We start from the raw sequence: 27,064 nt of genomic DNA, 5'->3' as shown, positions 1-27,064 counted from the left end.
GATCAGGGTGGATTTCCTTAGGGCCCGACTGAAGGACGGTTTAATATAGCTTTTGAAATTAAGCATGATGTTCTTCAATTTGATATACAAAATATTTAACAGCAGAATCGAAGAACCACCGATTTTTAATTATTTCATTATTTCAATGTTTAAAAATACAAAATTTAATTAATAAATAAAGATTTAACTTATGTTCATAGCTACAAAAATTGATAAAACATTTAGGAGAGGAATGTTGATTTTCTTAATTTATTTCCGAAAATTTCATCCTTTGCAGAGTAGCGTGTGTTTTTGCAAACATCGCGTGTGATCGCTTCAGCACCCACCCATATTTACCATGAAAATAAAAAATTCGCACTGCCACGAAAAAGCGAAAAACACAGACGGCGGCGGGAAATGTTAAAAGGCGTTCGGATAAAAATTTTGTGCGCCGCCGTGCATGCATGAAAAAAGGCAAATGCACACAGGGCTCTCGAGGCACGGGTGGGTGCGCTTTTGCGCCAGTTGCCAGCAGCAGGTTCATTATATTTATTTCTGTGCAGTCGACGCCCGACGACTTTCTTTGCTGCTCCCTCTCGTCATTTTGCTCCCTCGGTTTCTATGGCAACTGACGAGGCGAACCGTGTCTCTCTCTACGTGCAGTGCGCCTTCAATTCGCAGTCTTTCGAGCTGAATTAATGCCATTGCTGCAGGAAAGTTGGTGCCGCCGCCGTGGAAGAACTTCCTTCACCACTCTCTTGACTGCACACAAAACTTTTCTCTCCACGCACTCCCACCGAGTTTTGCTTCATGCGGTGGAAAATTTTCTCAAAAGTTAGGGAAGTTTCCGCTTCACATGCAAATTTTTTCCATCTTCACTCGCGGGCAGAACTTGAATTTTCAATTTGCAGCTCAGTGGTTTTAAATAATGGCGATGCAAAGCTTGCTCATTTTTTTTCTTCAAATTTTATATATTAGTAAATTTATATTGGTTCTTAACTATAATTTGATTATTTCAGTTTTCATAAAGATTAGATTCATGAAATAACATGAAATTAATTTTATTCCTTATAGATATAAAAAGGAAACTTTAACCAGACTGTTTAATTCATTTCTGTGAAAAAAATTGGAAATTTCCATTGAAAGCTCTGCAATTGACTCGACATTAGATTTTTATGATTTAGAATGGTTTTATTTTATTGGTTTTATTTTTCAATTTATTTTTTATTTATTTAATTTTTTTTAATATCCAACTCACTTCTTAAGTAACATTCTTTTTGTTCTTCAATTGTGGTTTGAATCTTTAATCTTTTTGACATCATCAAGCATGTGGAACCTCTTGATTTTAAACTGAATTTTATTGAAATAAGACTTTAAAATTGCTCTACTAACAAACGGTGATTTATGCGTGCTGAATTTTTCAATAAATCTGAATAAATTTAATTTTGAATATTTATTAACGTCGGTAGGACTGGTGCTTGAGCACGCTTGGTCACGGTTGAAGCTAGAAAGGGTTGGTCTTTTCTACGAGGAGGCCCTCGTCTCTCTTCAGTACTTCTTCTGCTCAAGCTGAAGATAGCCATCATCTTTCTCTTTCTTTTTCTAATACAGCAGGAGAAGTGAACCTGTTTTTCGTTTCGGTGAAGCAGAAAAAAATATTAAGCCCTAATTGGATTGCATTTCTCGAGTTCCTTTATTTTATTATATTAAACGGCGTGGTTTTCGTGTCGTCCCTAGCTCTCTATCTCTCTCGTAAGCTCACACACCGGCTACTTGTTCCCAGCATAATGTAAACTGCGCCAGGCCATTTTCTGTGGCCGCACGGTCGGGAAATAAATTTATTGCCCTTTGAGCCGCTTAATTCGGCCGGTTCATAATCGTGTCCCATAAAGTAGCATGGAAAAAACAAAACAAATAAACGTAAATCAGCATCGCGGTATTGCGCGCTGAAAACCCGCGGTGTGATTGCAAAAATCTGAATGTTTTATAAGAGAGATGCGAACGAAAATAAGTACCATTGGAATCAGGTTGAGAACTACTCGTTTTATTAATAATGAAAAATAATTTTGTCAAGAGGAAAGTAAAATTTGGTTAGGTTAGCACTAAACTTGGTTATTACTTTTGCGACATATATTATGTGGTGGCATTTAAAAATTTTGCTGATTTGTATTAATCTTTCTCATGATTCATGAATTAGGGACGCTTATTGTGAACTAAGCTCTGAGAGGGTTTATTTTGAAATAAATAGTAATATTTAATATTCAATATAGACAAGCCCGTTTTTTTACATAATTTCCGAAAGTAAAAATGCACTTTTTAACCATTTTTGGAATTTTTTAAATTTATTGTGCTATAAATATTTTTAAATTTCCTTATGCTAAAGTGGCCTTTCGAGATTGGATGGTTTTTAATATGGAAACCAGTGTCTGAAGCAATTAATAATTTCTTAACCTATTTTGAGTTAAAATAATTAATTGTAATGTTATTGTTAATCTTACGTCCTTCTAAAGTTGAAGGAAAAAATTTAAGGTTTTTAAAATCTTTGATTGATTGAAATTTAAAAATTTTATGCAAGCAGATCTACTTAATATAATATTAAATAATGATTAATCAATGTTTTTTTTACTTCATTTTTCTTGTATTTATTGACCACCGCATCAATCAATTTGCATTCTTCCCATATAGTTTATTTTGACAATTTTTGAACCAGCTTCCGTCCAGCTTCCATTTTGGTTCTACAAAACCATGCTGTCAATTAATTTCTGTATTATCTCTTCTAGGACCATAAAAGCACAAAAAGAATCAAAAGCCTCAAATAAATGTCAATTGGTTTTCTATTCAGCTATCGATATCATGATTTATTCTATACAGAAGACTATTAGTTTTAAAATTTTGCAATTTCATTTTACATTCCTATCCGCCATAAAGCCAATAGAGATTTATGATGATTTCATTCTCTCTGCTTGTCTAGACAAAATTGCGAAATGCTCCTCCTAGAGTAAGCCATGCTCGTAAACCACCAAACTCAAAAGGCTTATTACAAACAAACCATACTTAATAATATACCAAAGCGGGCAGAGCGAGATGTGTGGTGCGTGTGCGTATCATAAATAATAATAATCAACAATAAAGGCTAACAAGATGCCCCCGTGGGTTTTCTTTCTCCTAATTGATAATAAATTAGATAAATGATCGCCGGCGTGCATTCCTGGTGATATATTTATTATCTCCACGGAGAGATTCCATCGCGCAGGTAAGACTCGTGGCTCTGCAAAGAAAGGGTCGCTCATTATAAAAAAGCGCGTGTGACATTATTCTCCAGCAGTCGCGCAGGGTCGCAGCAGTTGGTCCTCTAATCATCTGTTAGGGCCTGCTGAGATGCTCGGCTACCGGAATACTTTGCATTGCGCCTAATAAGCTCCAAATATTTTGAGAGCAGACTGACTCTAGCCGCAACCCTTTGTCTGGCAAAGTCGTTTGTCATCGCCGACCGAAGGAACCCTGCTCGCGCTCGCACACGTCAATTAAAGCGTTTTTCATTCATGCGTGCACACACCGCGCGGCGCCCCCTGAAAAAAAAATACCGATTCTGGGGAAAATTTATGGCAGCATTGTACTTTTTTTACGTCATTCTTAAAAGTTTATCTTGATATGGGGAAGTACAAAAATATTTAATATTTATGTAATTTTCCTCTCCAAATTTTAGTGCCAATATTTAAATTACTTTCTATAAATACATTGATTTCGTCAAGAAATCTTTATTTATTTTTCTTTAGTATAGTTCAATATTATTTTTGTTTAATAATATTTTGTTCATTGATTGGGAAATTATATTGATGTCATAAGAATACATTGAGTTAATATATAACGTATGTGCTGATTTGTTTATTTATATTTTTCACTTTCTGACCTACCTTGAATTGTATATATGATTAAAATCATTTGCATTTTGTAACATGTTAAACAGAATTATTATAATGAAATTTATCTGCGCCATTATTATTGAATAAAAAGTACATTGAGCAATAGAAATTTATATTATCAAAGGGAAAACTTCAACTTTGCAAAATCCAAACACAACATCGCGCTCATTTTTAAAAGGCGCCATCAAGGAACAACTGGTGTCCCATAAAATCGCGCAATTTTTTCTCTCGCACGCTTTTCTTCTTCTTTCTTCCCAATCCACTGTGCTGCCTTGTATTTTCGTGGAGGCATGTGGTCGCGGACGTTTTCCGCCGCTCGCTGCTGAATTGTCTGCGCGAGCATTGAATACTAATTCGCCAGCGAGCCGCCATTATACATACAACGGTGTACGTATTTGCGCTTTTTGTTTTGTCGCTGGCAAAATGTCACTGGGCTTTGCTTGGGCGAGCTCGGAGAAAAGAACATAAAAAAGGCGAAACACGCATTGGCCATTCCGCCCCGGTGAAAAACAATGGCCAAAACTGCTGCTCTCGCCAGCAGCCGGACAGAGATTAGACGCGCCGAGAGAATATAATGTAAGGAATAGTTTAAATGCACGAAGCAGTTCTTTTTTTGCGGCCGGGCCTAAAATGTAAATGCTTCTGGGAACCGTTTGTTGGTCATGAGAGATATTTAGCAAATGACGTTTGTTTCGCCGAACCTGCAGCAATGAATAAGAGGAAAATTTTAATTCAAGTCTCATGCTGTGAAAAATGTTTGAAAGAAGTGACTAATAAAATAATATAATTTTCAATTTCCTTCCTCTTCATTCTTCTTCTTGTGTTCTTATGAATTGATGGAGAGAGGATTTGAACTGATTTAAAAAAAAATTGTATTTTATTTCTTGCTTCATTTAATCAAATATATGCAGTTGACAGGTTCATTTGCAACACAAATTTAATGTTCAAAAAATTTTATAAATTTTATTCGGGGTGTAATAAAAATCATGATGGGTTTCTTTCGGTTTAACTTTGATATCAGCTTTATTTTTGTTTATGTGTCCATCAGCAAACACACCAAATAAGTAGCCTAGTTGCTCACTAGCACAATTACAGCAATTTGTTCAAAACAAAATTGAAATAAATGCTTTCAACTAAACAAAACTTCTATAGTTATTGAGAGTTATAACAATTTATTAAATATTATTAAGGAATGTGTAGTTGTTCACTTTTTATAAAATAATAAGCAGTAGTCCACTGTGACTTTAAATTAAATTAAAAATGATTATCAGACTACTTAAACATGTTGTGTGGTTGAATTATTCATTTATACTTTCTTTGATATACACTTATACAACAGAGCTTTCTGCGTGCGCCCACACTGGTATAGTAATCGTTATTATGCTAAGCAATGCATATCCTATTAATCACAATGGACATCCACATTGACTTTTATTTATTTCAGCACACACAACTACACTATTATAGAGAGAAATTATTATTTTAATCAAATTTTGACAATTTTAATTTTTTCCACAAATTTCTTACGTTGACTTAGATTTCAATAATTTATATTTTACACTCCTCCTTCTTCAAGTGTTTTTTTTTTAATTTTTAATAGGATGACTGATATGTGCGTGTGTCTTTGGGTATCACTGTTTGAGTGTCCGGACGAGCGACTCCCACATCACCCGATGCAAGTGGTGTCAGTAGAGTTCGCCAAAGGCCAGCGCGGGGTGACTGCCCACCGAGTTGTCGTCCACCAGCTGCGGCTGCGGTCCCAGGTCAAGGGGTTGCGACGACACCGAGCTCGGCCCTAGGCTGTTGGGGTCGATCTGCGGGGGCGGCTGCGGCTGCTGGTGGTTCTCCTGCCGCATCATGTTGCGTCGCCACTTGGCCCGCGCGTTTTGAAACCAAACCTGCAATCATTTGGAGCACACCAAAATTTTAATGAAACGTTAAGCTGTGAATTTACAAACAATTTATTTATATAGAAAGTTTTAAAGTAATGCAATGAAGATATGAAAAGAAATACTTTTTAAATATAAACTATATTATGGAAACAGAAATAAGATTTCGTGGGGCCAGTTTTTTTTATCACCCTCACTTGATTTTTATACAACTAAATTATAGTTAAATAAGTTTGTGGTATTAATTTGAATTGTGAGTGTATTTTTTAAGTATAATATTTTGAACTTTTAACAATATTAAATTGAAATAAATGGATGTTTCACCTTTTATTTAAGCTACCATGTTTTTTTGTGTGAAAAACTATTTATTTTAAATAAAACTGTTATCATATGATATGATATAATTTGCTCTTTCTTATTGTTTTTAATCAGCTTGGTGAGTTGGATCAAATGAAAGACACGCACCTGCAAAACTCGTTTCGAGAGGCCCGTCTTTTGGGCCAACTGTTTGAGATCCTTGGCGTCCGGATTCTGGTTGATTGCAAAGTACGACTTCATGGTGCGCAGCTGGTGGTGCTTGAACGAGGTCCTCATCCGCTTGGTCCGCTGCCCTGATTGTTGGTGACCTCCGGAGCCAGTTCCAGGGTTGCCCGGCGAGGACGCCGACGATGAGTCAAACGCTAATTGCTCCAACGGACCTGCCAGCTCGCCGGGGTGCAGCATTTCTGACGGAAAAGAGCAGAATGCTACTTTTACTCTATTATTTTTCTTTGAAAGTTTGTAAGATAATTGATAACAATTTAGGTGTAAATCATTAAAAAAATATATTACAATTGAAATAAAAGTTCGCCAAGAAGATGAATATAAAATTTTGTAATTTTGGCTTCATTATGTTGACAGATGGAGTAAATACAATAAAAATATAACAAAGGAAAACGACTATTTAGCCAAAGTCTAACAATAAGAGGTGCTTTTCTAATAAAAATTGTTAATTTTTATGAAAATAATTTGTTTACTAATTTTTTGTCTAAATAATTCTTAGCCCGGAGCTTGAACAGGTAGAGTGATAAAATATGTTTTACTATGAAACAATAAAAGGTAAGAAACCCAATGAGAAAAACTCGGAAAAACTGACTTTCAATTAAAATTTACCTTGAATCGTGAAATTTAAAGAAAAGATTGCATCTGGTCATGGGGCAGATTTGAAAAATTAGTTCTTTATCCAATTTTGATTTTTTAAGGTTGTTAAGTGAAAAGCTTCTCATTTGAGTGAACTAGTTTCTTTTCAAAATTTTTCACAGAGCCAGGGTAGCAAAAAAAAAAAAGAAATTTGCAACTGCATGAGCTTTTGCTGGAACTGCTATACTTTTTCGCATTATTTTCAGCCTTTGGCGGGTTGCTTTTGTATTTTTCCAGCAGAGCAGCGAAATAATGCTCGAGTACGTCTGCACAAAGCTGCAAAAATACAAGCAGTGGGTGCTCGCTAGCGCTGGAGAGAGAGAGAGGCAGAATTTATTTATAAAAAAAGAATAAAAAGGGAGTGCAGAGCTCCATGTTTGTGCCCGAGGCTTTGTCATTGGTCGTGTTCGGCTCCCAGACACCCTCCGCAGACTCGACTTTTTATTATCCAATGGTGGAATCTATATTGCGATTGTCATCGGCATATAAAATATTTGTGAATGTGGTGGTGCCGCTGGATGGAGCTTTTTCGGTGCTCGGCTCCGGCCCACCCACCAAGACCGGCTTGGGAACAAGAAAACTTGCTGGCCCTGCGCTAAAAGGAGGGGCGTCCCATCTTGTGTTCGCCGTCCGCATCACAAATAAATATTTAACAACATTCACACAAGCAACACATCTCCCTGTGAATAAAAAAAAAATAAATCGGCAAATCGTGCTCCGAAAGATCATTCAGAGGGAGGGGAGCTTGTTTGCATAAAAATGCTAGACGACCACAAAACCATCAGGGCGTGGAATTTATTCAGCATTGAGCCGTCTCTTGACTGTGGAATATAAAATTTGTCATACTCGAGCCTCGAACAAATAATTTTCCATTTGAGATAAGATTATCTTTAAAAAAATACAACTACCATGAAAATTTGACGCAATGCAAACAGAAATTATATAGCATTACTTGAAATATTTTAAGAAAAATTTAAATAATAGATAAAAATGTTTTAGTTTTTCTGTCAATTGTTTCAAATTTTATGAAATATTTAAATCAAAACTGGCTTTTATAGCACTACCTCTAAAAACATTACGCATTCATTAAGATACATTTCTCATTGAACTAATTAGATGGTTCTCTACACTACAATATGCTGACGAATAAGTGATTTAATTAGTATTAATTGCTTAATTTTTATCAAATTTAGATGCAAATTCGGAAATTTTAATGAGCAAGATTTAAAAAGATCATACTTAAAAAATTATTAAAGCAAATTGCGAACCTAAGAATACAAATTTTATTTTTTAATGAATGAAAATTTATGAAATGCATAAATATAACAGCAATAATTAACACCAATGATATTTATATTTTCTGGGTGGTCTTGTGAATAGCGTAGACACATAAATCACACTGGTCGCGCGCACCTCCGAGCGCATTGCACTCAACAAAGAAAGTGAACTACATAAGTCCATTGTTCTGCGCGGCTCTGCGAAATATCAAAACACGAGCATATTCCCACCCACACCGACGCTGCCCTTGTACGAATGTAATGAATGGCACATCACTCATTTCTCACTCCAGCGAAAGAAAAAAATAAAAAAAACTTTACCTCTGCAATATAGTTTCTGAGCACACTCATGCATGCATTGTCCGACATTCATTAGCGAGAATGGTTTGGGCAAATATTTAAAGAGCTTTATGGCCTGTGTTTATTTATTTTTTTATTGTTCTCCCATGCAGAGCGCGCAATATTGTATTCTAGCGATTGTTGTGCCAGCCGAGGGAAATAAATATCACTCAAGTGCAGATCAAATAAAGGAGAGCTCGGTGCGCGGGGGCAAATGATGGAGCGGCCTATTGCATGAGTGCCGAAACGAGCGAGCACTTTACGTCAAGAATGGCGAATGGCCCGCCGCAAAGCGGATTTGGCCATTCAGATTGACCCCAGCAGGTATAAGGGGCACTAGCTCGCTTATCTCTCACTAGGGTTCATTTCATATTATATTATTTAAAAAAAAAAAACAATATTGATGGGAGAAAAATGGACGATTTTATGTTTTCTGAATAACTTGCACTGTTTCTCAATGCAAAATTTTAATAACTTGTTATTTTAATGAAATATTGCAGCGTGGAAAAAATTACTTGAAATCTTAATTTAAAAACAATGGCTTACAAAATCAGTGAATTTATAAATTTTGAAGAAGTTGACACTCGAGGAGATGATCATAGAAATGAATGAATCGGGCTTTTCTTCTTTGCAGAAATTGTTTTTTTTTTTTATTCAAAAGCCATTTGTTTTTGAATAATTACAATTTCTGCAAAGAGGAAAAGTCCGATTCATTCATTTCTAATTTATTTATTATTTTTATTTTTGGGGTCAGGCCAAAACAAAGTGTCTTATCGCCCTTATCGGCCTGTGCCCTTCATTGAGCTTGCGGAAGGCAAGCTCCAATCTTATAATAATTCTTTTGAAAATTGTCCTGTTGAAGTAAAATTTTTATATGGATTTGCTCCTTGTTTTTGTTTTCCAAAGTTCTGATGAAATATAAAAAAATAAAATTTTTATATAGCCTGGAAGGCGTTTTGGTGAATATGCCATAAAATTTGGAAAAATCCGTTGTAGTAATATAGGAAAGATTTTGAAGATTCAGTGCTAATTTAAAGCTACGATTAAAGTTGCTTAAGAAATATTTGAAATTTAGAATGCCAATAAAATTAGATATAGTTATAAATTATAATATAATTTTTAAGGTCTTATAATTAAGATAAATAATTAAATATTAATATTTATTCAACTAATTGCAAATCTTTTATAATAACCTTTAAAGATCCTCTCCGGTCAATTGTATTGCTCTTTATTCTGAAAGATTGCTAAATTTCGAGTATATCTTGTGAAAACACTAATTGAAAATTCCAAACCGTTGCGTCTCAATCAAAGGAAAACCTAAATACGAGTGATTCGCGCGAAAAACGTGTGAGAATTGAGTAGCCAATCAGATCCATCAATCATGGTCCAAAAACTACAGAATTTGGTCACATTGGCGCTGCGATCGCTGATTTTGCCAAGTAATCTGCAGCGCCGTGGGGCATTAGTGGCAAAATCAGCGATCGCAGCGCCAATGTGACCAAATTCTGTAGTTTTTGGAACAAACTGATGGATCTGATTGGCTACTCAATTCTCACACGTTTTTCGCGCGAATTAGGTTTTCCTTTGATTGAGACGCAACGGTTTGGAAATTTCAAATAGTGTTTTCACAAGATATACTCGAAATTTAGCAATCTTTCAGAATAGAGAGCAATACACTTGACCGGAGAGGATCTTTAAACAAAGCACACTTAAAGAGTGAAAAATATTAAAACCGTAAAATCGAGTCAGAAAAAAATTGACATCTGCTCACAAATCGACTGGAAAAACTCCGTATATTTTCTTCAAGCACCGTCAATTCCTTCAGCTGCGGCTGATTAAGAGACGATAAAAAAGCAGCGGAAAGTCACGGGCAATCGAGAATCAAGATTCCAGTTGTGTGCTTTACTGATTGAGAGGATGTGACTGCAGCTCAGACGCCAGCCGGCACATGCGTCTCCGGCGTGCAGCAATTTTAAACAAAGTGCACCGCGCCGCTTTTCAAATTCCGCCCAGTTTCTGCATGTGATCCAGTTTTTTGCATACAATAAACGAATTGAAATGCAGACGTGCGTGTGTCTGGCCTGGTGCGAGACTACAAATAATATCAAATCAACGCCCAGAATTTCAATATGGAGACCGTGCGCAAATTGGCTCAAGTCATAAAAGGGATAATCGTCGCAGACATTGCATTTTTTGCAATTAGTCACCACATAATTCGAAAACTGCAGTATATTTTAAGTATATTCTTCAATGTACCTCAGATAAAAAACTTAAATCAAACTTTATTTTTGCCAAATTTACTGTGGGGAGATGAAGTTGCTATGAGAAAAGTTTCATTTATTCTAGTCAGACAGATTTCAATAATATTCTTTTAAAAAATTTTGTCATAAGAAGATAATTAATTAGAAAAATTTACTTTCTTGAGACTTATAAGAAAACAATGATTCTAGATTTTACAACTTTTCTACTCACCCAAAACAGGTGGAATTCGAAGACCGACGCTCTGCAGGTCTGCGTCCTGAGATTTTCTTTTCCTCGGCCGACCTTTCTGGCCGCCGGTGCTGCCGTTGAAGAAACCCGTTCTGCTTGGCGACCCTATCGGCAGGTCAGCGGCCACGGTGTGCCCAGCAGCCGTGAAGTCAGACATCTCCTCTTCCTCTCCACAACATTCACCACTGTTTTCAAAAAGACAAGAAAACAAATAAAATTTACTTGAGTAATAAAAGTAAGTAATTTTTTGAACTGAAAAAAATTGAATATTATTATTTATTTCAAACCCTTTTCACCAAATAAACTTCGATCATCAATTTTTTTTCTTCAAAATTACCAGTCACGATTTTATGCAAACTAAAACCTAAATTATATTTATATTAGATTAAGTCTCTTCTCTCAAAATATCATTTTTTTTTATTTTTTTTTAACTGGCAAAGATCTTAATTTAACTATATAAAAGGGTGAAGTGTAAAATAAACATGAACTTCTAAAATCATGATTGAATCATGTTTGAGAAGAGAAATTTCCAAATTTGCACCATAACAAGAAAATTTAATTTTAAATTTTGAATTCCTTACAGAACTAACCCTGAGCTCATGGAGTGTAAAGGGTGGTTGAGATCAGAATGTGGTGCAAAGACCTGGAGCTCCTCGTAGTGCACCCTGCAGAAGACGAGGCTGTCCCTCATGCCAAAGTGGTCGCCTCTGGACAACGGCCGCTCGCAGTGGGCGCACCTGAAGCAGCCCACGTGGTACACGAGGTCGCGGGCACGCATCACCAGTTCGTGGGCGGAGATGGCCGCCTGGCAACGGGCACATCTTTTCGACGCGAACAATCTGAAATTTGATCAATACAACAATTTGATTACTACTTCCTTTTCCCGGTTCAGATTTCTTAAAGAAAGCGGCAGCCTGCGAGGCAGTGGCGTCGAGCAGGTTGCATAAATCACGATGACGGCATTGAAAATCTCCAATTTCAATCGATCATGGTTTCAATCTGAATTATTTTATTTTTTACTTGGCCATGAAACCGAGAAAATGGGAAATTTTTACTAAATTATAAATATGGTAACAGCTACATTTAAATTAAAATTAAATAAAACACTAAACTTTAATCAAAAATTTAATTAAATTTATAAGGTGGTATTGTTTTACTCCAAAGTCATGTAATGAATAATATGTATATATATTTTTTAAATAATGTTTTTCTGAAGATTCATTGAATTGTTGCAATCACACTGTTTACATTCAATCAGTTCTAACATAATAAATACATAATATATTTTTAAATCATATTTTTTTATTTTAATTTTTTTTCTATCCTTGCACTCCAACAATCATGTTTTTCCTCGCATGCCATAAAGCGTTGACTATGTTTTGTTTTTATTAGGCTGACTTTTTAAGGTGCTAAAGAGGCGTTTCGAATTAATGTTTCGATTTCGCACATTAGGCGCGGCAAGATGCATTCGCGCCGTCGCCACGTACGGCTCTCTCATTGTTTATTCCGCCGATCATTAATCTCAAAGACTCGGCCTGAGCCAAAAGAGTGTAAAACGCTTCTCAGATTCGCTCTTTTTCTTTCGAGTGCTCATTTGGCGTGGTAATGACTTTTGTACGGCGCGGCAGACAAGTAAAAATGGCCGGCAGATAGAATCTACTGCGAATAAATGTATTTTGTTGGCCCAACAGAAATGAATTAGTAACAAGGCAGAACGACAAATAATAACAAAAACCCGTGGACGGACGCAGGCACGGACTGTCCTCTGCGTGCCAAAAAATATAATATTACTATCGATGTTGCTTATTTGTCCCATTTTTAATCAATGTTTAAAATAAATTTTTTGCTGAAAAGAAAAGATTTGAACAAAACTTCATCATCACTAAGCAAGAATTTTGCTTTAAACTTCTGAGAACAGAACGATCCCAGATTTACTAAAATAAATTTAGTGAACATACTTTATCTTTAATTCTTAGATATTTCAATCTTCAAACGGAAATTAGAGTGAGATCATATTTCCTAGATAAATAAGAATTTCTTTTAAAACACAGTCCGTTCCTGGTGAGTTCAGTCAGATATCAACGAAAACTGGGCAGGGAAAACACACAGCTGCGCTATTAAACTCACACACAAGCTGGGTGGGCTCGGCACTTTAAGTGTAGGAATATTGAATGTGTTATCGCCATTATGGGGAGGTGAGTGACGGCTATTGAGAAAATATATATAAGGTGGGAGTGTGAAAATGTTTTAACAAGCTGTTGCCTTTTATTTTTAATGATATCAACGCGCCACTCGGACCGCCTCATTTCATTTTATATTCATCTCTGTGTGAATACACATTAAAATAAATAAACTCTCGCGGCTCCTTGGCGCCAACCAAACCGCAAAATTGAGGTTGCATTTTATCGCGTTATCGGCCGCTGCCAGCTTCCGACGAAGGCAGATTTCTTCCCCAAAGAGATTTGCGGTTTTTGGTTTTTCTCGCAAGAAACTTTGAACAGCTTCTTAGACTGCGATATCGGTCGCAGCTTGGAGATTATGTGGCCGACGACGTGGTTTTTCCTGACTGATAAACATAACTACAGACTGGGTCTATTTGACTTGAGCCTGCTCAAACTTGCAATTTGAATGAATTTGTAGAAGCAAAGACAAAAATGGACTTGTACAAAACTCATTCTTTAATTTTGAGGTAACGATCCTAAAATATAAACAGGAAACAAATTGTAAGGGGATTATGTCAATTAAAGAAATTATAAATAAATAATTTAAGAAAATTTAATCAATTTTAGTTTAATGTTATAAGGATGACTTATAATTATTTCTTAATTAATTTATTACTGCAAAATACCTTCTGAGAATTGTGTCGTCATTTTTATTCAAAATATATGTGAGGCTAAAAACGAATTTTTGGACTCTACAAATAAAACAAAAACTGTTTGAGATTTTGCTCCAATTTGAGGCAGTTGAGCTTTTACCGTTTTTTTTTTCTAATTTTACCATAACTGAATCTTTATATTGGGTTAATTTTAAATTCAAGGGTTATTTTTCATAATTCTAGTCAAGTTGCAATGTACAATTAACCAATATTTTAATTTAATGTTATAGTTACCCCTGTGAAAGTTAATGAACTTTATTTTTAGTATATATTTTTTCAAATTGGATCAGATCTGCCTGTCGATTTGGAATGAAATTCGCTTTCTGAAAGTCAAAGGTTTCAGTTTTCCCAAGAGCAGTACTTTCCTTTCTCCCATTATATGTTTTACTTTTCCACTTTTGAGCATGGCAGTAGCAGAAGCAGCTTGGGGCGAAATGAGCACTTCTTCTTCTTTTGCATTCAGAAGCTGTTGGCTGCCAGTCGGGAGAGAAGGTCGGGCGGGAGAGTATTTTTAGTACATTATCAGAAAGCTGTGGAGCAGCGCAAGAATTATGATCCGTGAGAGAGAGAGAGAGAGAGAGAGAGTCTCTCCCTCGCTCGTGGCCTCTCCGAGTTGGCTGCTGCGGTGGTGCGCTATTGATTTTAATTCCACCCGTCATCAGCCGAGAGGGATGAAAAACTACAGTGTGCGACTCTGACTCTTGTGTCTCCAGGCGGTACACTCGCTTTCAGTCTCAAAAGCTAATGCACTAAAATAAAATGAGAGAGAGCGAGAGCGAGCAACCCGACGCGACTCACCTCTTTCTGGCACACCAGTTTTCAAAAAGCATAAGAACTTTTTCAAGTTTAAACTTAATTAAAGGTTGTGATATTAGCTGCACAAAGATTAGAAAATTTATTCTACCAAAATAAGCCTTAAATATTTTTTTTTTTACTATATGATTTCAATGATCTTGGAAAAGTTTATTTAAATAAGTCAATTTTTCAATTGGTTCTAAATTGGTTTTTTTTAGGTGGCAACCTCTAATTTAAAGTTTGAGATATTTGCAGTGTTATAACAGTATAAAAGCAACCCTTGTGAACAAAAATCTAACAATAAGTTTCCCAGACATCAACTTATGTTAAGATTTATATTCGATATGTATTGCTTTAATATGCTTAGAAATGGGTAATTTATATCAATATCAATGATATCTAAGGTGGCATTTAAGAGACGGTAAGAGCTAGCGGAATTATTTTTGTTATTGTTTATTTACTTCCCTTTTAGCAAAGTATTAATTTTTTTTATTTCGTCTATTTTGAATAATAGAGTCGCTACAGATGTAATTAAAAATGATTCCAAATCATTTCCATGCACATTTTAATAATATATGAACTCTTTTTTTAAACAAGATTAGTCATAATTTTAGAACGATATAAATTTTTGCAATACACTGACTTTAAAAAAATATTAATAAATCCATTTATTTATTTATTATTTTTTTTACTGTATACAGCTTTTAAAAAATCCATTCCGTATATACTATTTGAAAACAGACATAACTTTAATTTTTGTGTGTTGTTCTGAAAACTAATACCAACTAATACAAGGCGTTTTACGTGAGAGCTAGGAGCAGGAGTTGTCTTATTATTATTATTTGAAAAATGCCCGTAAAAGTTAACAGCCGCAGTCGGAACAAGCGAAACGATTTGAATGGGCAGCGTGTATTAAATAAAAGGTTTGAACTGGCATTTTGATATGCTTTATGGAGCCATTAGTCAGCGAGCAATAACAATTTGGCCGTCTCTGCCCTTTTCCCGCGTGTCCAATGAGAAGTGGTCAGTCAGAGAATATATATGCGAAAAATTTATTCAAGATGAAGCAATTGCTGCTGGTCATTTATTCAAAACATGGAGTGCGCGTACAAATTCTGAAACACGCATCGAAATCGGTGTGCGGATAAGAAGAGCGGCTACATGATAACAATGCAGCAGCGGCCACATTCCACGTGTGCACACATCACGTACTCTTATAAATCTTAAAAGGAAGCGAGACCATCTCAATGTGTCTGGCCGCGAGTACACGCCACTCTGCTCACTTTGTGCGCTCGCTCGACCTGCGTGCAATTATAATGAATACGGCAACATAAATTCCTCTTTTTACATGCGCCGGAGAAACGTCAGGGATTTACTCACTCGTGTGTGCGCGAGTGCATTTTTTTACTTCCATCCACCAGCATTTCTTTATTTAGCTTTGATAAATGTACAAACGCACTCCATAACCCCGTTTGCTAACGTGCCGACGATTGTGGGAGAAAAATGGAGAGAGACTTTGTTCTTTTCGCAAATAATGAACTTGAGTGATTGAGTTAGTGGATTTTCTCTTCATTCAAATTAGTTCAATCTTAAAAATAATGGGCGCTGTTCTCTTGTCTTAGTTCTCCCGGTATAAAAGTTATCCCGGAATAAATCCATAGGTATAAACTTCATCCCGATGTCCTTTTTATCCCACCTGAATTTTTTTTATCCTGCAAAACTCATTCGAGACAACTTTTCCTAAAACCGCGTCAACGGGATGAACATTTGAAACGAGCTATTATTGAATGGGCTGTTAATTAAAACACTCCTGAATATTTGTAAAATTTAAACAATTTTAAATTCAATTGGACACTGCTAGCCTGCTAGGCTGCTAAGCTACGAGGCTACTAAGTTACTAGGCTGTTAGGCTTCTAATAATAATAATTTAGATTAACGAATTGGAATTCAGTTAATTTTTGTTAAGAAATTTGAAATAATATACTTTCTATTTATTTTCATTTTATTCAAACCAGAAAAACGGATTGAGATTTGAGAGAATGAATAACAAAACACAAGAGAAAGAGCAAAGTGTTGTTGGTGTGCGAAGGAAAGGTCTAGCGAGGCAACAAATCAGTCGGAACGATTAATGAGCGACGGGCCCGAAGAATCTGTCGCGTTTTGTCAGGCGCGTGAGTGATGCTCTGCCATTGTTCCAGCGCGCAGCAGAGCCTAAAATAATCCAGTCAGCCTTTTCTTCTTCTCGCAGGCTAATTGAAGAGCCGCGCGACAATAATCGGCGCATTGTGTGCAGATAAGCCCCCGAAACAAATCTTCTTCGAGAGTGTATTATATTTATTTTTATATATTGCGCACTCACTGAATTCAAAAGCAGTCCGTAGTGAGAAGAAGCAGGATGTTTATTCGCTGCTCGATCGCTCACAATGCGGCGAATTTTTTGCCCAATAAATTTAACATGCAAACTCCATATTGAGAGAAACTGAAAAGAGAAACTGGGACTCTGCGGAGAGACACATTGTCATTGTTTGGCCGCGCGCGAGCACCGCCGCAAAAAGATTATCTTTTGATGCCAAATCTGGTATATAAGCGACGTGTTTTGTGAAATCCCGGCCAAGAGCAGGACCACCGGAACAGTAACAACCGTTAAGAACTGTCACAGAGGCGAAAATTGTACATATTAAATGCAGCGGAAAAATGAAAAGAAAAACTACACTGGTGTTTTTTACAATAGCTAAGAATTTGTAAAATGCAAAAAAAAATAATAAAATTTAGTGATAAGATGCAATATGAAATCAATTTAATTAAACGGTTATTTCTGTTTTATTTTTAAGTGTTTTAAAACTTTTAAAAAGAAGAGTTATTCATAATAACTCAATGTACTCAAGACAGAAAATTGAAATCTCATTCATTTAATTTTTATAAGTTTCCCTTTAACACCAAACAGGGAAAGATAAATCAGATTATAAAATATGGGGGGGGGGGTAGGTTTCCTTTTTTTATGATGATTTTTTTACTCAATTTGCACAGGGAAATCTAATAATTTTTAAATAAAACTTGGCAACGAGGTTGACCTAATTGTAATTTATGCTCTTCTTTGAGATGTATTTTGTTTATATCTCACCTCATCTCACCTTTTTATGACAATCAAGAAAATTGTTTCAATAACAACATTGGAGGAAAATAAATTTATCATTTTCAGTAGCATTGAATTGTTTGTTGTGCTCACATAAGGGCCACAAAAAGCAAACTTATCCAATTAAAAAAAGAGGCAAAATTTGAATAATACAAAAAAAATGATCTCTAAAATAAATGGAAAGATTAACTTATTTTAATAATTACTTAAAATCTGAAAAAAATTTATATATATAAAGGTAATCAATTAAATTAATCAATTTTCCTCAGTGAAATTGAAATTTGGACTAAAATAAACAGAAGTCTCAAAGAGATTTTGATTCAAAAGAAGATCTAAAACCTTGTTAATTAGAACGTTTCATTTTGAGCAAAACTGTTAAACATTCCATTTGAACGGCTTTAGCATTTATTTCCATTGAATTATTTTTAAATATGTCATAGAAATCTGCAGCCATTTCAATTTTATATGGATTTATAGGACATGTTATTTTGCTGACGGCCTAATGAGACAACATTCTCATAGATCGGCGTGTGATAAAAGCGCATATTTAAGTGGCGCTGACGAGTTGCATTTTAAATCATGCGCTCAGTTAAGGGTCAAATTGCTACATGGTGCAGCGTTTTAAAAGTAGCAGCTTGTTGTTGCGAGTGTCCGCCCATGCAGCGAGTGTTGGATAATTTTTTGCCTGGCGTTAATAATTCACACTCGGCTTGGTTCGGAGACGTGAATGCAATCCTGAAGAGCGCGCGTCCGTCATGAGCTTCATTGATTATTCATCGCGAGGTGCGGCGACGGCTGAACCAATACCGGCCGCCGCGAATAATAAATAAATTTGACCCGCGGGTGGTTTGAATAATAGTATGCCTACAGGTACGGTGGGTGGGCCGCCGTCGAGCCCAGCGCGCGTGTATTATTCATTAAGAAGTCGCACTTGGCGCGCTGACACCAATTACCCGCATCGCAGCTCGTGCTGTGTAAGAAGTGTATATATTTGTATTGTAAACCACGGCCAGCGTGAATTATCCTCTCCGTGTTCATTCAAAAGATTTCATAATTGTTGTAATTTTTCAAACAGCTGCAATAAATTTACTGCAAGTTATCATTTATTTTATAATTTGTGTGTAACGGTCAAAATTCCATAAATTTGAAGAACACAAAAGACAAAAATGAGTCAAGGAGTACAAAATTTTGTTGATTTCTTAATACTTAGATAATATTTGTCCACAAAATATATTATTTTAAAATATGAACACAATTTTTTTGTTGTAATTTTTTAAATTAAGACATTTGCAAACATTTGCTAAATAACTGGAAAATTCTTTAAAAATTTATTAATAAAATTGAATTTTAATTAATTAAATTTAAAATATTCAAGAGTAAAGTAAAATTAAAAATAAGAAATTTGCAAAAATATACTTCATATTAGTTTTAGTTAAAATTATGACGTTTAGTTGTATTCAACTACCAAAATATGATTTGCAACGATTGACAAATTCATTCATAATTAAGCAAAGTTTATTTATTTTTCCTTATTCCCTATGAACATTGAAAGAATAAAAAAAAACGAAATAATGCTTTTGCTGAAAATTTAGGTTAAACATATTAAATTATGTAAAGGCTACAATCGTTTTTGATTTTTTTTACAGCAAAATCGCCTTTTTTCTTAACAAATTAACACTTTTTATCTTGGTTAAAAGGGAAAAAATTAAAAATTCAATGCTCCCTGACTTGCATAATTATGAAATGACTATAATTATGAAATAAATTTGTAACTTCTACCTGTAATAGTCCTTCTTGCAGTAGATGTTGCTCTCCTTGACGAAGCAGGTGCCGTCGGGGCCAAGGGGCGTCTTGCACTCGCAGCACTTGAGGCACCCCGAGTGCCACTGCTCGTCCACGGCCAGCAGGAAGAAACGGTCTTTGATGCGACCCCCGCAGCCGTAGCACGCGTCGTAGCTGCCGGGCCCCTGAAGGCCTCCTTCGTCCTGGTCCTTGAGCATGTCCCCGAGGCACGCAGGTCACAACCGTCTCATCCGCACCCGCAAATTAACAACATCACCTGCAAAATTAAATTAAAATAAAATTGTCTCATTTTTTAAAAATTTAAATAAAAAATATTTTCATTACAAAATAAAATTATTTCTTAAAATTAAAATGTTTTTTTTAATAAATATTAAACTTTTGTTCAATTTAATAAGCTAGTTAACTATTAATAAAATAATAGTTAAAGGATACCGCGTTATAACTTCTTCATAAATAATTTTTTTTTTTTATTTTTTTTTTTTTTTTTTGGAAAAAAAATAATATAATTATACTTTGAGCTCACAGCAATACATCATGATTGCATTTGTATCAAGATAAAATGTTGTAGCCATTGAAGTTTTATTCAGTGCGGATATGCATAATAATTGATCAAAAATAATTTATAATTAATAAAGATTTCTTTGAAATGGATGTTATTCAGAAACATGAAGGTTTAAATTCGCATTTTTCTTTATATCTCTTATCTTTCAAGATTACCCAATTTCATTCCAAAGCTCATTCAAAGGAGTTGACTAAAAGCTATGTCATTTCCAAGCACTTTTAAACAAATAGAAAACACCAATACTTGTAATCATCATTCAATTCCTTGTTATTCCTTGCTATTTGGAGTTTCTGATCCTTGGACTAGAGATTTCCAATTCAAAGGAATGAGATTGTGATAAATTCTTTTACTATTAAATTATAAAGAAATCTTTATTTCAGATAGTTAAATAATATAATGTTTAATTAGCCCAACTTTTCGCGATGGATCCGGTCATTTTACTTTTCATATTAAAACCGTCACAGCGGCGTGTGTGCTGCTGGTTGCTTTTAATGATGCGACGGCGAGAGCGGCGCGCGTGTGCGATTCCCTCTCTTGATTGAATTCAATGGACGCGAGACGGGTCAATACGTTCAGTCAGTCGTACGTGTACGTGCACAAATACACACACATTCGATTTCGCGACTAGCTTGTCGTCTCATTAGTCAAAAGTCGATGACTGGCAGGCACCCCTCTTTCGCTCTTTGGCAAAATCCGCCACGCGTCCCAAAGCTTATCGCGAGTGACGCTGCGGGGAAAACATAACAGTTTGCATTTTGTGTTGTTTATTTAACGCATGAAAGAGAAAGGGCACCTGCGCTTGTTCACAGCGAATTATCTATACAACAATTTGTGCGGCTGATTCTTAAATTATCACCACGTTTGTCGGTAATAGGGAAAATATGGCAGTTGACGTCTTTTGTTTTCGACAGCAGTAATTTTCATTTCAATTTTTGACGCAAGAATATCCGTATGTATCATACTATTGATTGAGAACACAAATCAGACTCATCAATTGGTATTTGTTTAAAAAAAATTAAATTTTTATTACATGACGCCTTAATTATCAAGGTAATATATTTCCTTGTGAACAAAAATACATATCACGCAACGGAGGAAGAGCAGTAAAGGTATTGAATGAATGGGAGTATAGATTGGGGCTATATAGGTAAAAATTTATAATAATTTTTTTTCTTATTTTTAATAGTAATTTTCTTATAAGGCCACTTATAAAACTCATTTGGAAGCATAAAATTATAGCTTTCATTAAATTATATTAACTTAAAATCTTTATTATCTAAAATAATGTAAAAATACTAAAAATAATTTCAGTTCAAATATCAAGAAACATTTTTAGATGTAATTTTTAATTATATTTAAGCCTTTATTTTTTATAAATATCAGTTTAACAACTGCTCAAGTTGGCTGAATAGAGATTTAGCCGGCTTTAATTTTTTTCGAAAACGATTTCTGACTTCGGACCCTGTCTGATCTCTGCAGTGAATGGATTTATCATGTTTTCCTTTAAACCTCCCCAATTAGTGGAGATTAACAAGCAACTTATGCAACACGCGCGTCTCCCCTGCGCAGCAGGCTGCTGAGGGAGAAATATCCAGGGGTTTATTCTTCCGGCCTCTCACAAGAGCAGCTCTCTCCATCTCCACCCCCTTTACACTCACAATACACAAACACACACATAATTTTGATTGAGTTATTTTATTGTTTGTCAACGTGAAGTTTTTCTGAAAAGCTGGAGCTTTTTTATTGCAGAGCATGCACGCGCATGAAGAGAGGCGTGAGAAAAAGCCAGCAAATGTTTAGAAAGTAATATACTCTAGAAAGAGTCCCATTTTAATTCAGTCAAAGTGAAATAAATTCTCAAAAATTGATGTTTTTTCGAATCAGACCATTCTGATGCCGAAAGTATATCGCAAGAAATTTTAATAACTGGTTAAGTTAATGAATATTCGTTTTCTTGTGAGAGAGAGAAAATTTGAAATAAAAAGGCACTTCTATTAATAAAAATAGTTGAATTATTCCTTGTTCCACGAGAGTTATAAACAAAAAAGTAAAAAAAAGTTAATCAAAAGAAGATTTTATTTTTTATTTTTAACCTTTATCAATGATACTGTATTATTATAGCTTTAAATTTGTATACTTCATTATTTGATTTTTACTTCAATGCTATTTTTGTTTGAAAGAATGTTTTTTATTAATTATTTAGAACTTTAGATTCATCGGAACTTCATATAAAGCGTCATTGAATCAAAATAAGAAATCAAATTGCCATTCAAGAGACGTAAAGCCGGAGCACAATGGGAAGTGTGCCGCACGAATCTCTTTCCTCTTTCTCTCTCAAGTAGTCAATCAAGCAATTATCTCTCACGCATGTTTAGTACTCGGGAAGCCGCAGCACTCAAGGTGATGGAAACACACTCATCAGCAATTAAGCGATAATAAATATTCCTCACAGCTCGCTCGCTCGCGCCACTCTTTTAGCCAAAACGGAATGCGCCGAAAATCCTAATATGCGCAGAAATAAATTCCCGAAAATTCCACAGATGTTATCCCGTCACTCACCATACTTGAATAATTTTGCAGCTTGTAGTAATTACACGCACACATTGTTCTTCTTTTCCTGCTCCCCCAATTATATGTTAACGCTTTTTATCAAAGCGGCGCGAGCGCGGCCTTGTTCTTTCACCTCGCAGCCGAGAGATGTGCCGCGGCGACGACGATCATTTTTGTAGCTGACGCGTGTAAAAAATGGGTAGAACATTAGCGCGCCGAGAGCTGCAGCACGTACATTTTATTGGGAAAAAAGTTTCGACGCGGCTTTGAGGAGAGAGCAGGTGCGTTGCTGCCACGGCAAAAAATAAGCAAAACTGCCGCTGCTGCTGTTGGGAGAAAAAGGGTGCTCTTTTGGCACAACAAGACGTCTTTTCAAAGCCGGAAGCTAAAGAATTTAGATCGAGCATCTGGTAAAATAGCGAAATTAAATGAAATGGATCAGAATTAAGCAGATTGTAAACATAACGGAGAGAACATAAAATTTGATTATTTTGCACTGTACGTATTTGAATATTTAATGTATGAATCGAATTTTTATTTTGTTTAGTAATATCTTAATTTGGCAAAGGCCTTTTAATTAATGTGGAAAAGATGAAAATTATATAAAATTTCATATAAATATCCATCATATCGGACGAAATATAAATCTTTTATCTAGCTCATTTTTTCAGGAAGAAAATTTATATTTTAATTCATGAAAAGTATGACTATTGAATGAAAAATGTGATTACTAAAAATGATATCTTAATTGTTTTTCCGTGGAAATTCCTTCTTTCATAGATTTTATTTCGTAAATTATAAAATTAATGGTCAATGACGATGTATGCGTTTTTTACTTTTAATGAAAAGGTAAGCCCAAAGTGAATTAATGAAATTTTAAAGTGGTTGCCTTCAACCAATACCCTCAGCAATCATTGCTTAATTTATTTCTTAAATCGCATCAAATCACAATAATTAATTGTATTAAAAGGTTTCTAAAATTAAACCGTTGAATTATTTATAAGTTGCTTATTCTTTGAATGAAATTATCCGACAGTAATATGGCTATATATCAATATTTTTTTTTAACGATTTTGCCATCAAAATAAGAATCCGCAAATCAAAGAAGCTTTGGATTTAATCCAATTTCCGTGAAAGCCAGATGTGGGGATCAAATTGAATGAGATCTGCAGAGATGCAAGAGCTTTGCTTGGCGCCGGAAAGAAGAAAATAAGAAAAGTGCGAGCTCGGACAGCACGCGCACCTATGCTCAAATCGAAACAAACACGGCGGAGAGAGAAAGAGCGGCTGGAGAATCGAATTTCACTTACCGGCTAATGAAATATCCCGAGGCGATGAGGAACGAGTAGCGCGGGTTGCAGACCAGCATAAAAAGCGGTGCCGCTGCTTTGGGAATCGCCCGGGAGGCTCGAGGCGAATCCCCTCTTCACGCAGCCTCCGCGGCTGGACCAGTGCTCGGTGCCGAACACGCAGCCGCACTCGGCGCCGGCCACCAATTGCGGCTCGCAGCCGCCGACGGGGGCTGGCCTTGCGCTGGTTGGACCATCTCGCGCTGAAGATGGATGCATTCGCGGAGCGGCGCTCAAACACCCAACAACACCAACGCGGCATCCACAAAAAATATTCTACCCATGTATAGTTCTAAACCGTTTTGATGAAAATTGTTATTATATTTTCTAATTGTGTAAGATAAAAATGATTGAAATTATTGATAAACTTTATGTTGGACATTTTAGATTGCAGTATTAAATTAATTATAAATTAAGTTTATATTATTCATTCTACTCTGGTAATGAAATTAATCATGGCAGTATTTAAAAATGTGAATATTAAAATTATGCCGATAAGCAAAATTTAGAATAAATAAATAAGCCTTTTTTTCAATATAATTACACGGCACGGCTACAGCAAAATTTTTCAGTTCAAATTTGGATTTTGAGAACCAATAGAGAAAATTTAATATTTTTTATATTTGAAATTTAATTTATAGTGTTATATAAATAAAGTTAAAACTTGACCTAAGTCAAATACATTATCCTCGTTCTTTATTATTATAGAAGGAAAAAAATTAATTTTTTTCTCATCAGTTTAAGTGTAAAAAGAGTAAAAAAAGAGTAGAAATGTTCTGTGTTAGAAAAAACGGATACCTAAATTTTGCCTCCAGAAAAGCATCATATTGATGTTGTAAGTAAAAATCAATTTTATCGCTGCATTTTTTTGTCTTAAAATGTTTTATGGAAATATATTTTTATCAGATTATGTTGGGTTAGTCTGATCAATTAGATTTTGGATTTACGTAAAATCTAATAATTAAAGTAATTTTGAAATAAATTTGAACATTTTTCTCTGGTATTGATGCACATATCTTGTGATTTTCAATTTTTTTGTAAGCGATAAAAATTGAATCAGCTATTTAATTAATAGTGCTTTGAACTTATCAATTTTAATTTAAAAATTAATATTAAAAAAATTATAATAGAAAAATTTAAAGAGGAATAGGCTTTTTCTATATGCAGATTATGCACTCGAGTATTCATACATTATGATAACGATTGACACCAGCTGAAGCAAGCTGAAGTGTGGATTGTGCAGGAATAGAAAACAAAAAGATCAGTTGGCGCGGGTTTTGGAGTTTACAAGAGGAGGGAGAGCGGGATGGTGTGAACAGAGCGTAATTACGCGGTCGCTCATCATATGCGGCAGACACAATGCACGGGGAGATAAGCATCGCCAAGATATATTCTTACACCTTGCGCCTCGATTCATAGATCATAATATTGTTGTTGATGCACTTCCTGCATGCCTAATTATTCCAACAATAACACTCGGCCTGCTGCTGTTTCGAATTAATGGGCTTCGAATATAAACCGCAACGGGTCTTCGGAAGGAAAAATGCACTTTGTCTCTCTCTGCGGATTCAATTCCCAGCCAGCGCATTGTGTTTTTTTGCACAGCGGGGACCGGAATAACAATTTTCGCAGCATGTGCGATTTTTTTGTATGAAAAAATGTACTCATGATTTTCACCTTGTCATCGTCGTCATAAATTTTCGTTCTAATTTCTTGATTCAAAAGGGTGATAAGCGTGGTGAAATTTAATCAAATTATGTATATGATAATTTTCACTGGTCGCGTTTTATTAAATATGCACGGAGGCGAGAAATTAGTAGTGTGTGGGCTTCTCTATCATTAAAATATACATAATTTTAATGGCGTCGACACGCATGTATATATGCAAAGTGTATTAATTTCCTCGACGTATCAAATTACAAAGGCGAAATTAACCCACTGCTGCGCTATGTGTGCACAGGTTGTGTAAAAGCAGAGAGTATCGCAGCTGATCTAAATTTATAAATATTCTGACAAGCTGTTTTCACCACGAGAGCAGCCCATAATGGATTATTATAATTTATGGCCCCTCGACAACAAAACCGCATCACGCACTGCTCTTTTCTCAGCAGCACCGTGTACACTTAATTAAACCGTGCGCACACACAAGGTCTATAATGGACTCCCATGCCGGTGGTTGGATTTGCCATTTGCTCTCTGCACAGACTAGATGAGCCGACCTTCGCCAAAAAGGAAATTTGTATACGGCGCTCGCAATTTTTGTACAGCTATTATAATGGCTTAGAAACATCGTGTTGAACATGAGAACTCGTCCCATTGAAGACTAACTGTTGATGTATAATTTAGAAGTTAATGGTTGATAAAAAGTACAGACCAGAATTTTAGAGAAGCTCCAGTCCGTTGACTTAGAATATGAAATTTTTCTTAACGGGTCTTCAAAATGGCAATAGTAATATAATTGAATTAATTCTGGCAATAACTTATACACAAAGGAATTTGTAATCTTGAATTTTTTGTAGTTAAAAAGCTCAATTTTTCACATTTCACACTTTGTATCTATTGTGCCTGATACAAATTTTAAATAGTTATAAGCCCCTAAGTGGCCCCTTATTGTGATTTCTTCAATTCCGTCCAATTTGTATAGTCGGCTATGAGTTAAAATTTTAAATTATTATAGAGAAAATAAAAAATGAAATTTATTTAGACTTCTTGTGAATTTTGCCTACCATCATTTAGAAAAGCCATATTTTCATTCTTCCTAATGACTTTGCGTGTGTTTTGTGAGTAAAAAAGTCATTAAGCATCTCAAATTATGAAATAAGAGGCTCAAAGAGCAACTTGACTCTCGCAATTGTCAAGTTGACATTTTAAAAATGATGAATTTTCGCTTTTCCAGAGCGAAAAGTACATATATACTTTCA

General features: G+C 35.3%; 1 protein-coding gene across 3 annotated transcripts; it reads right to left on the bottom strand.

Annotated features, from left to right (window-relative positions):
* Window positions 1–4,868: 4,868 nt before the first annotated feature.
* Window positions 4,869–24,208, bottom strand: LOC132194620 (LIM/homeobox protein Lhx9-like). Of its 3 annotated transcripts, none has more exons than XM_059616022.1 (6): window positions 24,105–24,208; window positions 19,659–19,938; window positions 11,658–11,915; window positions 11,059–11,261; window positions 6,257–6,537; window positions 4,869–5,800 (listed from the first exon to the last, which is right to left on the bottom strand). In XM_059616022.1, the coding sequence occupies exons 2-6, from the start codon at window positions 19,877–19,879 to the stop codon at window positions 5,588–5,590; spliced, it is 1,176 nt and encodes a 391-aa protein (XP_059472005.1). In that variant the 5' UTR covers window positions 19,880–19,938; window positions 24,105–24,208; the 3' UTR covers window positions 4,869–5,587. The 3 variants fall into 3 exon arrangements, with proteins under 3 accessions (XP_059472005.1, XP_059472013.1, XP_059472021.1); XM_059616030.1 differs by having other exon boundaries at window positions 4,875–5,800; window positions 11,667–11,915; XM_059616038.1 differs by having other exon boundaries at window positions 4,877–5,800; window positions 6,257–6,516.
* Window positions 24,209–27,064: the final 2,856 nt, after the last annotated feature.

Source organism: Neocloeon triangulifer, unplaced genomic scaffold (genome assembly GCF_031216515.1).
Source record: "Neocloeon triangulifer isolate White Clay Creek 2 clone unplaced genomic scaffold, ASM3121651v1 ptg000001l, whole genome shotgun sequence".
Classification (NCBI taxonomy): domain Eukaryota; kingdom Metazoa; phylum Arthropoda; class Insecta; order Ephemeroptera; family Baetidae; genus Neocloeon; species Neocloeon triangulifer.
Note: the sequence above shows the minus strand (reverse complement) of the source record. Positions and strands in the feature narration are given on the sequence as shown.